This window comes from Scyliorhinus torazame, chromosome 19 (assembly GCF_047496885.1).
Source record: "Scyliorhinus torazame isolate Kashiwa2021f chromosome 19, sScyTor2.1, whole genome shotgun sequence".
Lineage (NCBI taxonomy): Eukaryota > Metazoa > Chordata > Chondrichthyes > Carcharhiniformes > Scyliorhinidae > Scyliorhinus > Scyliorhinus torazame.
The window spans coordinates 23,767,560-23,782,384 of NC_092725.1; the positions used below are offsets into that span (position 1 = coordinate 23,767,560).

Below are 14,825 nucleotides of genomic sequence, written 5' to 3' on the forward strand. Positions count from 1 at the left end.
TCTCTCTCTCCGTGTCTCTCTCGCTCTCCGTGTCTCTCTCGCTCTCTGTCTCTCTCCCTCTCCGTGTCTCTCTCGCTCTCCGTGTCTCTCTCCCTCTCCGTGTCTATCTCCCTCTCCGTGTCTCTCTCACTCTCCGTGTCTCTCTCCCTCTCCGTGTCTCTCTCCCTCTCCGTGTCTCTCTCTCTCTCCGTGTCTCTCCCTCTCCCTGCCTCTCTCCCTCTCCGTGTCTCTCTCTCTCTCTCCGTGTCTCTCTCTCTCCGTGTCTCTCTCCCTCTCCATGTCTCTCTCTCTCTCTCCGTGTCTCTCTCTCTCTCCGTGTCTCTCTCTCTCTCTCCGTGTCTCTCTCTCTCTCCATGTCTCTCTCCCTCTCCGTGTCTCTCTCTCTCTCCGTGTCTCTCTCTCTCCGTGTCTCTCTCTCTCCGTGTCTCTCTCCCTCTCCATGTCTCTCTCTCTCTCTCCGTGTCTCTCTCTCTCTCCGTGTCTCTCTCTCTCCGTGTCTCTCTCGCTCTCCGTGTCTCTCTCGCTCTCCGTGTCTCTCTCGCTCTCCGTGTCTCTCTCGCTCTCTGTCTCTCTCCCTCTCCGTGTCTCTCTCGCTCTCCGTGTCTCTCTCCCTCTCCGTGTCTCTCTCGCTCTCCGTGTCTCTCTTCCTCTCCGTGTCTCTCTCGCTCTCCGTGTCTCTCTCCCTCTCCGTGTCTCTCTCCCTCTCCGTGTCTCCCTCGCTCTCCGTGTCTCTCTCGCTCTCCGTGTCTCTCTCGCTCTCCGTGTCTCTCTCGCTCTCGTGTCTCTCTCGCTCTCCGTGTCTCTCTCCCTCTCCGTGTCTCTCTCCCTCTCCGTGTCTCTCTCTCTCTCTCCGTGTCTCTCTCTCTCTCCGTGTCTCTCCCTCTCCCTGTGTCTCTCCCTCTCCGTGTGTCTCTCCCTCTCCGTGTCTCTCTCCCACTCCGTGTCTCTCTCCCTCTCCGTGTCTCTCTCGCTCTCCGTGTCTCTCTCCCTCTCCGTGTCTCTCTCTCTCTCCGTGTCTCTCTCTCTCTCCGTGTCTCTCTCCCTCTCCGTGTCTCTCTCGCTCTCCGTGTCTCTCTCCCTCTCCGTGTCTCTCTCTCTCTCCGTGTCTCTCTCCCTCTCCGTGTCTCTCTCCCTCTCCGTGTCTCTCTCGCTCTCTGTGTCTCTCTCCCTCTCCGTGTCTCTCTCGCTCTCCGTGTCTCTCCCTCTCCGTGTCTCTCTCCGTGTCTCTCTCGCTCTCCGTGTCTCTCTCTCTCTCCGTGTCTCTCCCCCTCTCCGTGTCTCTCCCGCTCTCCGTGTCTCTCTCGCTCTCCGTGTCTCTCTCGCTCTCCGTGTCTCTCTCGCTCTCCGTGTCTCTCCCTCTCCGTGTCTCTCTCGCTCTCCGTGTCTCTCTCGCTCTCCGTGTCTCTCCCTCTCCGTGTCTCTCTCGCTCTCCGTGTCTCTCCCTCTCCGTGTCTCTCTCGCTCTCCGTGTCTCTCCCTCTCCGTGTCTCTCCCTCTCCGTGTCTCTCTCGCTATCCGTGTCTCCCCCTCTCCGTGTCTCTCCCCCTCTCCGTGTCTCTCTCGCTCTCCGTGTCTCTCGCTCTCCGTGTCTCTCTCGCTCTCCGTGTCTCTCTCGCTCTCCGTGTCTCGCTCGCTCTCCGTGTCTCGCTCGCTCTCCGTGTCTCTCTCGCTCTCCGTGTCTCTCTCCCTCTCCGTGTATCTCTCGCTCTCCGTGTCTCTCCCTCTCCGTGTCTCTCTCGCTCTCCGTGTCTCTCTCGCTCTCCGTGTCTCTCTCGCTCTCCGTGTCTCTCTCGCTCTCCGTGTCTCTCTCGCTCTCCGTGTCTCGCTCGCTCTCCGTGTCTCTCTCGCTCTCCGTGTCGCTCTCGCTCTCCGTGTCTCTCTCCCTCTCCGTGTCTCTCTCCCTCTCCGTGTCTCTCTCGCTCTCCGTGTCTCTCCCTCTCCGTGTCTCTCTCGCTCTCCGTGTCTCTCTCGCTCTCCGTGTCTCTCTCCCTCTCTGTGTCTCTCCCTCTCTGTGTCTCTCTCGCTCTCCGTGTCTCTCTCGCTCTCCGTGTCTCTCTCGCTCTCCGTGTCTCTCTCGCTCTCCGTGTCTCTCTCGCTCTCCGTGTCTCTCTCGCTCTCCGTGTCTCTCTCCCTCTCCGTGTCTCTCTCTCTCTCCGTGTCTCTCTCTCTCTCCGTGTCTCTCTCCCTCTCCGTGTCTCTCTCGCTCTCTGTGTCTCTCTCCCTCTCCGTGTCTCTCTCTCTCTCCGTGTCTCTCTCTCTCTCCGTGTCTCTCTCTCTCCGTGTCTCTCTCTCTCCGTGTCTCTCTCCCTCTCCATGTCTCTCTCTCTCTCTCCGTGTCTCTCTCTCTCTCCGTGTCTCTCTCTCTCTCTCCGTGTCTCTCTCGCTCTCCGTGTCTCTCTCGCTCTCCGTGTCTCTCTCGCTCTCCGTGTCTCTCTCGCTCTCTGTCTCTCTCCCTCTCCGTGTCTCTCTCGCTCTCCGTGTCTCTCTCCCTCTCCGTGTCTCTCTCGCTCTCCGTGTCTCTCTTCCTCTCCGTGTCTCTCTCGCTCTCCGTGTCTCTCTCCCTCTCCGTGTCTCTCTCCCTCTCCGTGTCTCCCTCGCTCTCCGTGTCTCCCTCGCTCTCCGTGTCTCTCTCGCTCTCCGTGTCTCTCTCGCTCTCCGTGTCTCTCTCGCTCTCGTGTCTCTCTCGCTCTCCGTGTCTCTCTCCCTCTCCGTGTCTCTCTCCCTCTCCGTGTCTCTCTCTCTCTCTCCGTGTCTCTCTCTCTCTCCGTGTCTCTCCCTCTCCCTGTGTCTCTCCCTCTCCGTGTCTCTCTCCCTCTCCGTGTCTCCCTCGCTCTCCGTGTCTCTCTCGCTCTCCGTGTCTCTCTCGCTCTCGTGTCTCTCTCGCTCTCCGTGTCTCTCTCCCTCTCCGTGTCTCTCTCCCTCTCCGTGTCTCTCTCTCTCTCTCCGTGTCTCTCTCTCTCTCCGTGTCTCTCCCTCTCCCTGTGTCTCTCCCTCTCCGTGTGTCTCTCCCTCTCCGTGTCTCTCTCCCTCTCCGTGTCTCTCTCCCTCTCCGTGTCTCTCTCCCTCTCCGTGTCTCTCTCGCTCTCCGTGTCTCTCTCCCTCTCTGTGTCTCTCCCTCTCTGTGTCTCTCTCGCTCTCCGTGTCTCTCTCGCTCTCCGTGTCTCTCTCGCTCTCCGTGTCTCTCTCGCTCTCCGTGTCTCTCTCCCTCTCCGTGTCTCTCTCCCTCTCCGTGTCTCTCTCTCTCTCCGTGTCTCTCTCTCTCTCCGTGTCTCTCTCTCTCTCCGTGTCTCTCTCCCTCTCCGTGTCTCTCTCGCTCTCCGTGTCTCTCTCCCTCTCCGTGTCTCTCTCTCTCTCCGTGTCTCTCTCTCTCTCCGTGTCTCTCTCTCTCTCCGTGTCTCTCTCGCTCTCCGTGTCTCTCTCGCTCTCTGTGTCTCTCTCCCTCTCCGTGTCTCTCTCCCTCTCCGTGTCTCTCTCCCTCTCCGTGTCTCTCTCCCTCTCCGTGTCTCTCTCCCTCTCCGTGTCGCTCTCCCTCTCCGTGTCTCTCTCTCTCCGTGTCTCTCCCCCTCTCCGTGTCTCTCTCGCTCTCCGTGTCTCTCCCTCTCCGTGTCTCTCTCCGTGTCTCTCTCGCTCTCCGTGTCTCTCTCTCTCTCCGTGTCTCTCCCCCTCTCCGTGTCTCTCTCGCTCTCCGTGTCTCTCTTGCTCTCCGTGTCTCTCTCGCTCTCCGTTTCTCTCTCGCTCTCCGTGTCTCTCCCTCTCCGTGTCTCTCTCGCTCTCCGTGTCTCTCTCGCTCTCCGTGTCTCTCCCTCTCCGTGTCTCTCTCGCTCTCCGTGTCTCTCCCTCTCCGTGTCTCTCTCGCTCTCCGTGTCTCTCCCTCTCCGTGTCTCTCCCTCTCCGTGTCTCTCTCGCTATCCGTGTCTCCCCCTCTCCGTGTCTCTCCCCCTCTCCGTGTCTCTCTCGCTCTCCGTGTCTCTCGCTCTCCGTGTCTCTCTCGCTCTCCGTGTCTCTCTCGCTCTCCGTGTCTCGCTCGCTCTCCGTGTCTCGCTCGCTCTCCGTGTCTCTCTCGCTCTCCGTGTCTCTCTCCCTCTCCGTGTATCTCTCGCTCTCCGTGTCTCTCTCGCTCTCCGTGTCTCTCTCGCTCTCCGTGTCTCTCTCGCTCTCCGTGTCTCTCTCGCTCTCCGTGTCTCTCTCGCTCTCCGTGTCTCTCTCGCTCTCCGTGTCTCGCTCGCTCTCCGTGTCTCTCTCGCTCTCCGTGTCGCTCTCACTCTCCGTGTCTCTCTCCCTCTCCGTGTCTCTCTCCCTCTCCGTGTCTCTCTCGCTCTCCGTGTCTCTCCCTCTCCGTGTCTCTCTCGCTCTCCGTGTCTCTCTCGCTCTCCGTGTCTCTCTCCCTCTCTGTGTCTCTCCCTCTCTGTGTCTCTCTCGCTCTCCGTGTCTCTCTCCCTCTCCGTGTCTCTCTCGCTCTCCGTGTCTCTCTCGCTCTCCGTGTCTCTCTCGCTCTCGTGTCTGTCTCCCTCTCCGTGTCTCTCTCCCTCTCCGTGTCTCTCTCCCTCTCCGTGTCTCTCTCCCTCTCCGTGTCTCTCTCCCTCTCTGTGTGTCTCTCGCTCTCTGTGTCTCTCTCCCTCTCCGTGTATCTCTCGCTCTCCGTGTCTCTCTCCCTCTCTGTGTGTCTCTCGCTCTCTGTGTCTCTCTCCCTCTCCGTGTCTCTCTCCCTCTCCGTGTCTCTCTCCCTGTCTCTCTCCCTCTCTGTGTGTCTCTCTCCCTCTCCGTGTCTCTCTCTCTCTCTCCGTGTCTCTCTCTCTCTCCGTGTCTCTCTCTCTCTCCGTGTCTCTCTCTCTCCGTGTCTCTCTCCCTCTCCATGTCTCTCTCTCTCTCTCCGTGTCTCTCTCTCTCTCCGTGTCTCTCTCTCTCTCTCTCTCTCCGTGTCTCTCTCTCTCTCCATGTCTCTCTCCCTCTCCGTGTCTCTCTCCCTCTCCGTGTCCCTCTCTCTCTCCGTGTCTTTCTCGCTCTCCGTGTCTCTCTCTCTCTCTCTGTCTCTCCCTCTCCGTGTCTCTCTCGCTCTCTGTGTGTCTCTCTCTCCGTGTCTCTCTCGCTCTCCGTGTCTCTCTCCCTATCCGTGTCTCTCTCGCTCTCCGTGTCTCTCTCTCTCTCTCCGTGTCTCTCTCCCTCTCCGTGTCTCTCTCCCTCATCCGTGTCTCTCTCGCTCTCCGTGTCTCTCTCGCTCTCCGTGTCTCTCTCGCTCTCCGTGTCTCTCTCGCTCTCCGTGTCTCTCTCGCTCTCCGTGTCTCTCTCCCTCTCCGTGTCTCTCTCCCTCTCCGTGTCTCTCTCCCTCTCCGTGTCTCTCTCCCTCTCCGTGTCTCTCTCCCTCTCCGTGTCTCTCTCCCTCTCCGTGTCTCTCTCCCTCTCCGTGTCTCTCTCGCTCTCCGTGTCTCTCTCGCTCTCCGTGTCTCTCTCGCTCTCCGTGTCTCTCTCCCTCTCCGTGTCTCTCTCGCTCTCCGTGTCTCTCTCGCTCTCCGTGTCTCTCTCTCTCTCCGTGTCTCTCTCTCTCTCCGTGTCTCTCTCTCTCCGTGTCTCTCTCCCTCTCCGTGTCTCTCTCTCTCTCTATGTCTCTCTCGCTCTCCCTGTCTCTCTCGCTCTCCGTGTCTCTCTCTCTCTCCGTGTCTCTCCCTCTCCCTGTGTCTCTCCCTCTCCGTGTCTCTCTCCCTCTCCCTGTCTCTCTCGCTATCCGTGTCTCTCTCCCTCTCCGTGTCTCTCTCTCTCCGTGTCTCTCTCCCTCTCCCTGTCTCTCTCGCTATCCGTGTCTCTCTCCCTCTCCGTGTCTCTCCCTCTCCGTGTCTCTCCCTCTCCGTGTCTCTCTCCCTCTCCGTGTCTCTCTCCCTCTCCGTGTCTCTCTCCCTCTCCGTGTCCCTCTCCCTCTCCGTGTCTCTCTCGCTCTCCGTGTCTCTCTCGCTCTCCGTGTCTCTCTCGCTCTCCGTGTCTCTCTCGCTCTCCGTGTCTCTCTCGCTCTCCGTGTCTCTCTCGCTCTCCGTGTCTCTCTCGCTCTCCGTGTCTCTCTCGCTCTCCGTGTCTCTCTCTCTCTCCGTGTCTCTCTCCCTCTCCCTGTCTCTCTCGCTATCCGTGTCTCTCTCCCTCTCCGTGTCTCTCCCTCTCCGTGTCTCTCCCCCTCTCCGTGTCTCTCCCCCTCTCCGTGTCTCTCCCCCTCTCCGTGTCTCTCTCCCTCTCCGTGTCTCTCTCGCTCTCCGTGTCTCTCTCGCTCTCCGTGTCTCTCTCTCTCTCCGTGTCTCTCCCCCTCTCCGTGTCTCTCTCGCTCTCCGTGTCTCTCTTGCTCTCCGTGTCTCTCTCGCTCTCCGTTTCTCTCTCGCTCTCCGTGTCTCTCCCTCTCCGTGTCTCTCTCGCTCTCCGTGTCTCTCTCGCTCTCCGTGTCTCTCCCTCTCCGTGTCTCTCTCGCTCTCCGTGTCTCTCCCTCTCCGTGTCTCTCTCGCTCTCCGTGTCTCTCCCTCTCCGTGTCTCTCCCTCTCCGTGTCTCTCTCGCTATCCGTGTCTCCCCCTCTCCGTGTCTCTCCCCCTCTCCGTGTCTCTCTCGCTCTCCGTGTCTCTCGCTCTCCGTGTCTCTCTCGCTCTCCGTGTCTCTCTCGCTCTCCGTGTCTCGCTCGCTCTCCGTGTCTCGCTCGCTCTCCGTGTCTCTCTCGCTCTCCGTGTCTCTCTCCCTCTCCGTGTATCTCTCGCTCTCCGTGTCTCTCTCGCTCTCCGTGTCTCTCTCGCTCTCCGTGTCTCTCTCGCTCTCCGTGTCTCTCTCGCTCTCCGTGTCTCTCTCGCTCTCCGTGTCTCTCTCGCTCTCCGTGTCTCGCTCGCTCTCCGTGTCTCTCTCGCTCTCCGTGTCGCTCTCACTCTCCGTGTCTCTCTCCCTCTCCGTGTCTCTCTCCCTCTCCGTGTCTCTCTCGCTCTCCGTGTCTCTCCCTCTCCGTGTCTCTCTCGCTCTCCGTGTCTCTCTCGCTCTCCGTGTCTCTCTCCCTCTCTGTGTCTCTCCCTCTCTGTGTCTCTCTCGCTCTCCGTGTCTCTCTCCCTCTCCGTGTCTCTCTCGCTCTCCGTGTCTCTCTCGCTCTCCGTGTCTCTCTCCCTCTCCGTGTCTCTCTCCCTCTCCGTGTCTCTCTCTCTCTCCGTGTCTCTCTCTCTCTCCGTGTCTCTCTCCCTCTCCGTGTCTCTCTCGCTCTCTGTGTCTCTCTCCCTCTCCGTGTCTCTCTCCCGCTCCGTGTCTGTCTCCCTCTCCGTGTCTCTCTCCCTCTCCGTGTCTCTCTCCCTCTCCGTGTCTCTCTCCCTCTCCGTGTCTCTCTCCCTCTCCGTGTCTCTCTCCCTCTCCGTGTCTCTCTCCCTCTCCGTGTCTCTCTCCCTCTCCGTGTCGCTCTCCCTCTCCGTGTCTCTCTCTCTCCGTGTCTCTCCCCCTCTCCGTGTCTCTCTCGCTCTCCGTGTCTCTCCCTCTCCGTGTCTCTCTCCGTGTCTCTCTCGCTCTCCGTGTCTCTCTCTCTCTCCGTGTCTCTCCCCCTCTCCGTGTCTCTCTCGCTCTCCGTGTCTCTCTTGCTCTCCGTGTCTCTCTCGCTCTCCGTTTCTCTCTCGCTCTCCGTGTCTCTCCCTCTCCGTGTCTCTCTCGCTCTCCGTGTCTCTCTCGCTCTCCGTGTCTCTCCCTCTCCGTGTCTCTCTCGCTCTCCGTGTCTCTCCCTCTCCGTGTCTCTCTCGCTCTCCGTGTCTCTCCCTCTCCGTGTCTCTCCCTCTCCGTGTCTCTCTCGCTATCCGTGTCTCCCCCTCTCCGTGTCTCTCCCCCTCTCCGTGTCTCTCTCGCTCTCCGTGTCTCTCGCTCTCCGTGTCTCTCTCGCTCTCCGTGTCTCTCTCGCTCTCCGTGTCTCGCTCGCTCTCCGTGTCTCGCTCGCTCTCCGTGTCTCTCTCGCTCTCCGTGTCTCTCTCCCTCTCCGTGTATCTCTCGCTCTCCGTGTCTCTCTCGCTCTCCGTGTCTCTCTCGCTCTCCGTGTCTCTCTCGCTCTCCGTGTCTCTCTCGCTCTCCGTGTCTCTCTCGCTCTCCGTGTCTCTCTCGCTCTCCGTGTCTCGCTCGCTCTCCGTGTCTCTCTCGCTCTCCGTGTCGCTCTCACTCTCCGTGTCTCTCTCCCTCTCCGTGTCTCTCTCCCTCTCCGTGTCTCTCTCGCTCTCCGTGTCTCTCCCTCTCCGTGTCTCTCTCGCTCTCCGTGTCTCTCTCGCTCTCCGTGTCTCTCTCCCTCTCTGTGTCTCTCCCTCTCTGTGTCTCTCTCGCTCTCCGTGTCTCTCTCCCTCTCCGTGTCTCTCTCGCTCTCCGTGTCTCTCTCGCTCTCCGTGTCTCTCTCGCTCTCGTGTCTGTCTCCCTCTCCGTGTCTCTCTCCCTCTCCGTGTCTCTCTCCCTCTCCGTGTCTCTCTCCCTCTCCGTGTCTCTCTCCCTCTCTGTGTGTCTCTCGCTCTCTGTGTCTCTCTCCCTCTCCGTGTATCTCTCGCTCTCCGTGTCTCTCTCCCTCTCTGTGTGTCTCTCGCTCTCTGTGTCTCTCTCCCTCTCCGTGTCTCTCTCCCTCTCCGTGTCTCTCTCCCTGTCTCTCTCCCTCTCTGTGTGTCTCTCTCCCTCTCCGTGTCTCTCTCTCTCTCTCCGTGTCTCTCTCTCTCTCCGTGTCTCTCTCTCTCTCCGTGTCTCTCTCTCTCCGTGTCTCTCTCCCTCTCCATGTCTCTCTCTCTCTCTCCGTGTCTCTCTCTCTCTCCGTGTCTCTCTCTCTCTCTCTCTCTCCGTGTCTCTCTCTCTCTCCATGTCTCTCTCCCTCTCCGTGTCTCTCTCCCTCTCCGTGTCCCTCTCTCTCTCCGTGTCTTTCTCGCTCTCCGTGTCTCTCTCTCTCTCTCTGTCTCTCCCTCTCCGTGTCTCTCTCGCTCTCTGTGTGTCTCTCTCTCCGTGTCTCTCTCGCTCTCCGTGTCTCTCTCCCTATCCGTGTCTCTCTCGCTCTCCGTGTCTCTCTCTCTCTCTCCGTGTCTCTCTCCCTCTCCGTGTCTCTCTCCCTCATCCGTGTCTCTCTCGCTCTCCGTGTCTCTCTCGCTCTCCGTGTCTCTCTCGCTCTCCGTGTCTCTCTCGCTCTCCGTGTCTCTCTCGCTCTCCGTGTCTCTCTCCCTCTCCGTGTCTCTCTCCCTCTCCGTGTCTCTCTCCCTCTCCGTGTCTCTCTCCCTCTCCGTGTCTCTCTCCCTCTCCGTGTCTCTCTCCCTCTCCGTGTCTCTCTCCCTCTCCGTGTCTCTCTCGCTCTCCGTGTCTCTCTCGCTCTCCGTGTCTCTCTCGCTCTCCGTGTCTCTCTCCCTCTCCGTGTCTCTCTCGCTCTCCGTGTCTCTCTCGCTCTCCGTGTCTCTCTCTCTCTCCGTGTCTCTCTCTCTCTCCGTGTCTCTCTCTCTCCGTGTCTCTCTCCCTCTCCGTGTCTCTCTCTCTCTCTATGTCTCTCTCGCTCTCCCTGTCTCTCTCGCTCTCCGTGTCTCTCTCTCTCTCCGTGTCTCTCCCTCTCCCTGTGTCTCTCCCTCTCCGTGTCTCTCTCCCTCTCCCTGTCTCTCTCGCTATCCGTGTCTCTCTCCCTCTCCGTGTCTCTCTCTCTCCGTGTCTCTCTCCCTCTCCCTGTCTCTCTCGCTATCCGTGTCTCTCTCCCTCTCCGTGTCTCTCCCTCTCCGTGTCTCTCCCTCTCCGTGTCTCTCTCCCTCTCCGTGTCTCTCTCCCTCTCCGTGTCTCTCTCCCTCTCCGTGTCCCTCTCCCTCTCCGTGTCTCTCTCGCTCTCCGTGTCTCTCTCGCTCTCCGTGTCTCTCTCGCTCTCCGTGTCTCTCTCGCTCTCCGTGTCTCTCTCGCTCTCCGTGTCTCTCTCGCTCTCCGTGTCTCTCTCGCTCTCCGTGTCTCTCTCGCTCTCCGTGTCTCTCTCGCTCTCCGTGTCTCTCTCTCTCTCCGTGTCTCTCTCCCTCTCCCTGTCTCTCTCGCTATCCGTGTCTCTCTCCCTCTCCGTGTCTCTCCCTCTCCGTGTCTCTCCCCCTCTCCGTGTCTCTCCCCCTCTCCGTGTCTCTCCCCCTCTCCGTGTCTCTCTCCCTCTCCGTGTCTCTCTCCCTCTCCGTGTCTCTCTCGCTCTCCGTGTCTCTCTCGCTCTCCGTGTCTCTCTCTCTCTCCGTGTCTCTCCCCCTCTCCGTGTCTCTCTCGCTCTCCGTGTCTCTCTTGCTCTCCGTGTCTCTCTCGCTCTCCGTTTCTCTCTCGCTCTCCGTGTCTCTCCCTCTCCGTGTCTCTCTCGCTCTCCGTGTCTCTCTCGCTCTCCGTGTCTCTCCCTCTCCGTGTCTCTCTCGCTCTCCGTGTCTCTCCCTCTCCGTGTCTCTCTCGCTCTCCGTGTCTCTCCCTCTCCGTGTCTCTCCCTCTCCGTGTCTCTCTCGCTATCCGTGTCTCCCCCTCTCCGTGTCTCTCCCCCTCTCCGTGTCTCTCTCGCTCTCCGTGTCTCTCGCTCTCCGTGTCTCTCTCGCTCTCCGTGTCTCTCTCGCTCTCCGTGTCTCGCTCGCTCTCCGTGTCTCGCTCGCTCTCCGTGTCTCTCTCGCTCTCCGTGTCTCTCTCCCTCTCCGTGTATCTCTCGCTCTCCGTGTCTCTCTCGCTCTCCGTGTCTCTCTCGCTCTCCGTGTCTCTCTCGCTCTCCGTGTCTCTCTCGCTCTCCGTGTCTCTCTCGCTCTCCGTGTCTCTCTCGCTCTCCGTGTCTCGCTCGCTCTCCGTGTCTCTCTCGCTCTCCGTGTCGCTCTCACTCTCCGTGTCTCTCTCCCTCTCCGTGTCTCTCTCCCTCTCCGTGTCTCTCTCGCTCTCCGTGTCTCTCCCTCTCCGTGTCTCTCTCGCTCTCCGTGTCTCTCTCGCTCTCCGTGTCTCTCTCCCTCTCTGTGTCTCTCCCTCTCTGTGTCTCTCTCGCTCTCCGTGTCTCTCTCCCTCTCCGTGTCTCTCTCGCTCTCCGTGTCTCTCTCGCTCTCCGTGTCTCTCTCCCTCTCCGTGTCTCTCTCCCTCTCCGTGTCTCTCTCTCTCTCCGTGTCTCTCTCTCTCTCCGTGTCTCTCTCCCTCTCCGTGTCTCTCTCGCTCTCTGTGTCTCTCTCCCTCTCCGTGTCTCTCTCCCGCTCCGTGTCTGTCTCCCTCTCCGTGTCTCTCTCCCTCTCCGTGTCTCTCTCCCTCTCCGTGTCTCTCTCCCTCTCCGTGTCTCTCTCCCTCTCTGTGTGTCTCTCGCTCTCTGTGTCTCTCTCCCTCTCCGTGTATCTCTCGCTCTCCGTGTCTCTCTCCCTCTCTGTGTGTCTCTCGCTCTCTGTGTCTCTCTCCCTCTCCGTGTCTCTCTCCCTCTCCGTGTCTCTCTCCCTGTCTCTCTCCCTCTCTGTGTGTCTCTCTCCCTCTCCGTGTCTCTCTCTCTCTCTCCGTGTCTCTCTCTCTCTCCGTGTCTCTCTCTCTCTCCGTGTCTCTCTCTCTCCGTGTCTCTCTCCCTCTCCATGTCTCTCTCTCTCTCTCCGTGTCTCTCTCTCTCTCCGTGTCTCTCTCTCTCTCTCTCTCTCCGTGTCTCTCTCTCTCTCCATGTCTCTCTCCCTCTCCGTGTCTCTCTCCCTCTCCGTGTCCCTCTCTCTCTCCGTGTCTTTCTCGCTCTCCGTGTCTCTCTCTCTCTCTCTGTCTCTCCCTCTCCGTGTCTCTCTCGCTCTCTGTGTGTCTCTCTCTCCGTGTCTCTCTCGCTCTCCGTGTCTCTCTCCCTATCCGTGTCTCTCTCGCTCTCCGTGTCTCTCTCTCTCTCTCCGTGTCTCTCTCCCTCTCCGTGTCTCTCTCCCTCATCCGTGTCTCTCTCGCTCTCCGTGTCTCTCTCGCTCTCCGTGTCTCTCTCGCTCTCCGTGTCTCTCTCGCTCTCCGTGTCTCTCTCGCTCTCCGTGTCTCTCTCCCTCTCCGTGTCTCTCTCCCTCTCCGTGTCTCTCTCCCTCTCCGTGTCTCTCTCCCTCTCCGTGTCTCTCTCCCTCTCCGTGTCTCTCTCCCTCTCCGTGTCTCTCTCCCTCTCCGTGTCTCTCTCGCTCTCCGTGTCTCTCTCGCTCTCCGTGTCTCTCTCGCTCTCCGTGTCTCTCTCCCTCTCCGTGTCTCTCTCGCTCTCCGTGTCTCTCTCGCTCTCCGTGTCTCTCTCTCTCTCCGTGTCTCTCTCTCTCTCCGTGTCTCTCTCTCTCCGTGTCTCTCTCCCTCTCCGTGTCTCTCTCTCTCTCTATGTCTCTCTCGCTCTCCCTGTCTCTCTCGCTCTCCGTGTCTCTCTCTCTCTCCGTGTCTCTCCCTCTCCCTGTGTCTCTCCCTCTCCGTGTCTCTCTCCCTCTCCCTGTCTCTCTCGCTATCCGTGTCTCTCTCCCTCTCCGTGTCTCTCTCTCTCCGTGTCTCTCTCCCTCTCCCTGTCTCTCTCGCTATCCGTGTCTCTCTCCCTCTCCGTGTCTCTCCCTCTCCGTGTCTCTCCCTCTCCGTGTCTCTCTCCCTCTCCGTGTCTCTCTCCCTCTCCGTGTCTCTCTCCCTCTCCGTGTCCCTCTCCCTCTCCGTGTCTCTCTCGCTCTCCGTGTCTCTCTCGCTCTCCGTGTCTCTCTCGCTCTCCGTGTCTCTCTCGCTCTCCGTGTCTCTCTCGCTCTCCGTGTCTCTCTCGCTCTCCGTGTCTCTCTCGCTCTCCGTGTCTCTCTCGCTCTCCGTGTCTCTCTCGCTCTCCGTGTCTCTCTCTCTCTCCGTGTCTCTCTCCCTCTCCCTGTCTCTCTCGCTATCCGTGTCTCTCTCCCTCTCCGTGTCTCTCCCTCTCCGTGTCTCTCCCCCTCTCCGTGTCTCTCCCCCTCTCCGTGTCTCTCCCCCTCTCCGTGTCTCTCTCCCTCTCCGTGTCTCTCTCGCTCTCCGTGTCTCTCTCGCTCTCCGTGTCTCTCTCCCTCTCCGTGTCTCTCTCCCTCTCCGTATCTCTCTCGCTCTCCGTGTCTCTCTCGCTCTCCGTGTCTCTCTCGCTCTCCGTGTCTCTCTCGCTCTCCGTGTCTCTCTCGCTCTCCGTGTCTCTCTCGCTCTCCGTGTCTCTCTCGCTCTCCGTGTCTCTCTCGCTCTCCGTGTCTCTCCCCCTCTCCGTGTCTCTCCCCCTCTCCGTGTCTCTCTCGCTCTCCGTGTCTCTCTCCCACTCGGTGTCTCTCTCGCTCTCCGTGTCTCTCCCTCTCCGTGTCTCTCTCCCTCTCGGTGTCTCTCCCTCTCCGTGTCTCTCTCCCTCTCGGTGTCTCTCTCGCTCTCCGTGTCTCTCCCCCTCTCAGTGTCTCTCTCCCTCTCCGTGTCTCTCTCCCTCTCCGTGTCTCTCTCCCTCTCGGTGTCTCTCTCGCTCTCCGTGTCTCTCGCTCTCCGTGTCTCTCTCGCTCTCCGTGTCTCTCTCGCTCTCCGTGTCTCTCTCGCTCTCCGTGTCTCTCTCGCTCTCCGTGTCTCTCTCGCTCTCCGTGTCTCTCTCGCTCTCCGTGTCTCTCTCGCTCTCCGTGTCTCTCTCGCTCTCCGTGTCTCTCTCCCTCTCCGTGTCTCTCTCACTCTCCGTGTCTCTCTCGCTCTCCGTGTCTCTCTCGCTCTCCGTGTCTCTCCCCCTCTCCGTGTCTCTCTCGCTCTCCGTGTCTCTCCCTCTCCGTGTCTCTCTCCCTGTCTCTCTCCCTCTCCGTGCTCTCTCCGTGTCTCTCACTCTCACTCTCTCTGTCTGTGTCTCTGTCTGTGTCTCTTTATCTCTTTCTCTGTCTATCTCTCTGTCTCTCCCCCTTTCTGTGTCTCTCCCCCTTTCTGTGTCTCTCCCACTCTTTGTCTCTCCCTTTCTGTCTCTCTCCCTCTCTCAGTCTGTCTCTCTCTCTCTGTCTCTCTCTCTCTGTCTCTCTCTCTCTGTCTCTCTCTCTCTGTCTCACTCTCGGTCTGTCCCCCTCACTGTGTCTCTCCCTGTCTTTGTCTCTACCTTTCTGTCTCTCTCCCTTTCTCTCTCTCTGTCTGTCTGCTCTAGGTCAGGGTTGGGATGAGCTGGTCCGGGTGGTGTTGGAGACGTTGGAGGGTGGGGAGGGGTGAGGCGGAGAACCTCAGGGAACCCGTACCACTTGTGGCCCCCGCTCGTGATGAGGGTTGTCTCTACCTCCTAAAAGCAGACACCATCTTTAACACCACTTCTCCTTCTCTTATAGTTGCCGTTCGAGAAGGCCTGTGGAGATGACAACATCTGCAAGGACCACCTGGTGGTCTTGTTCAACATTGTGGGGTAAAGACCTTCCCTCTTCTTCCACCGTCACAGCCTCCTTCCTTCCCTCCCTCCCTCCTGCCACCTTCCCTCCCTCGCTCTCTCCTTGCACTTCAGCCACCTTCAACATGTCCCCTTTCCCCACAATCTCCTCCTGTCCAACCAGGGATTGTTCAGCACCTTGGAGGCCTTGGGAGAGAGCTCGGCGGGAGCACTGACATTTTTAGACACCATACTTGTGTGGGATGTAGACCTTTTCTGGGAGGGCAACTCGGGAGAACTTGTTGGTTGGCTGGGGGAGCGTTCTGGGTGTGAGGTGACAAACCTGTTTCAGAGGAATGCAAAGAGGCAGGAATAAAATCCAAAGTACAGTTCAAAATGAGCAGACGGACCTGGAAGTCTAATTCGTTGACTGTATTGGAGAGAGCGATTAGTAAAACAAACAGTATACTGGTATTTATTAACAGGGTCACAGAGAGGCAGGAGGTTCTGTTAAACTTGTATCACACACCAGTACAACCCCCACTGGTGCATTGTGGCCAGTCTTGGGAGCCACACTATAGGAAGGATGTAGAGGAGACAGAGA

At 59.5% G+C, this 14,825-nt stretch overlaps 1 protein-coding gene across 1 annotated transcript in view; it reads left to right on the forward strand.

Annotated features, from left to right (window-relative positions):
- The window catches only part of LOC140396640 (integrin alpha-M-like), a 283,291-nt gene that overhangs the window by 220,737 nt on the left and 47,729 nt on the right, over positions 1-14,825 (forward strand). The window contains exon 17 of the mRNA XM_072485434.1: positions 14,187-14,260. Coding sequence (XP_072341535.1) covers positions 14,187-14,260 — 74 coding nt within the window. The remainder of the gene's footprint in view (positions 1-14,186; positions 14,261-14,825) is intronic.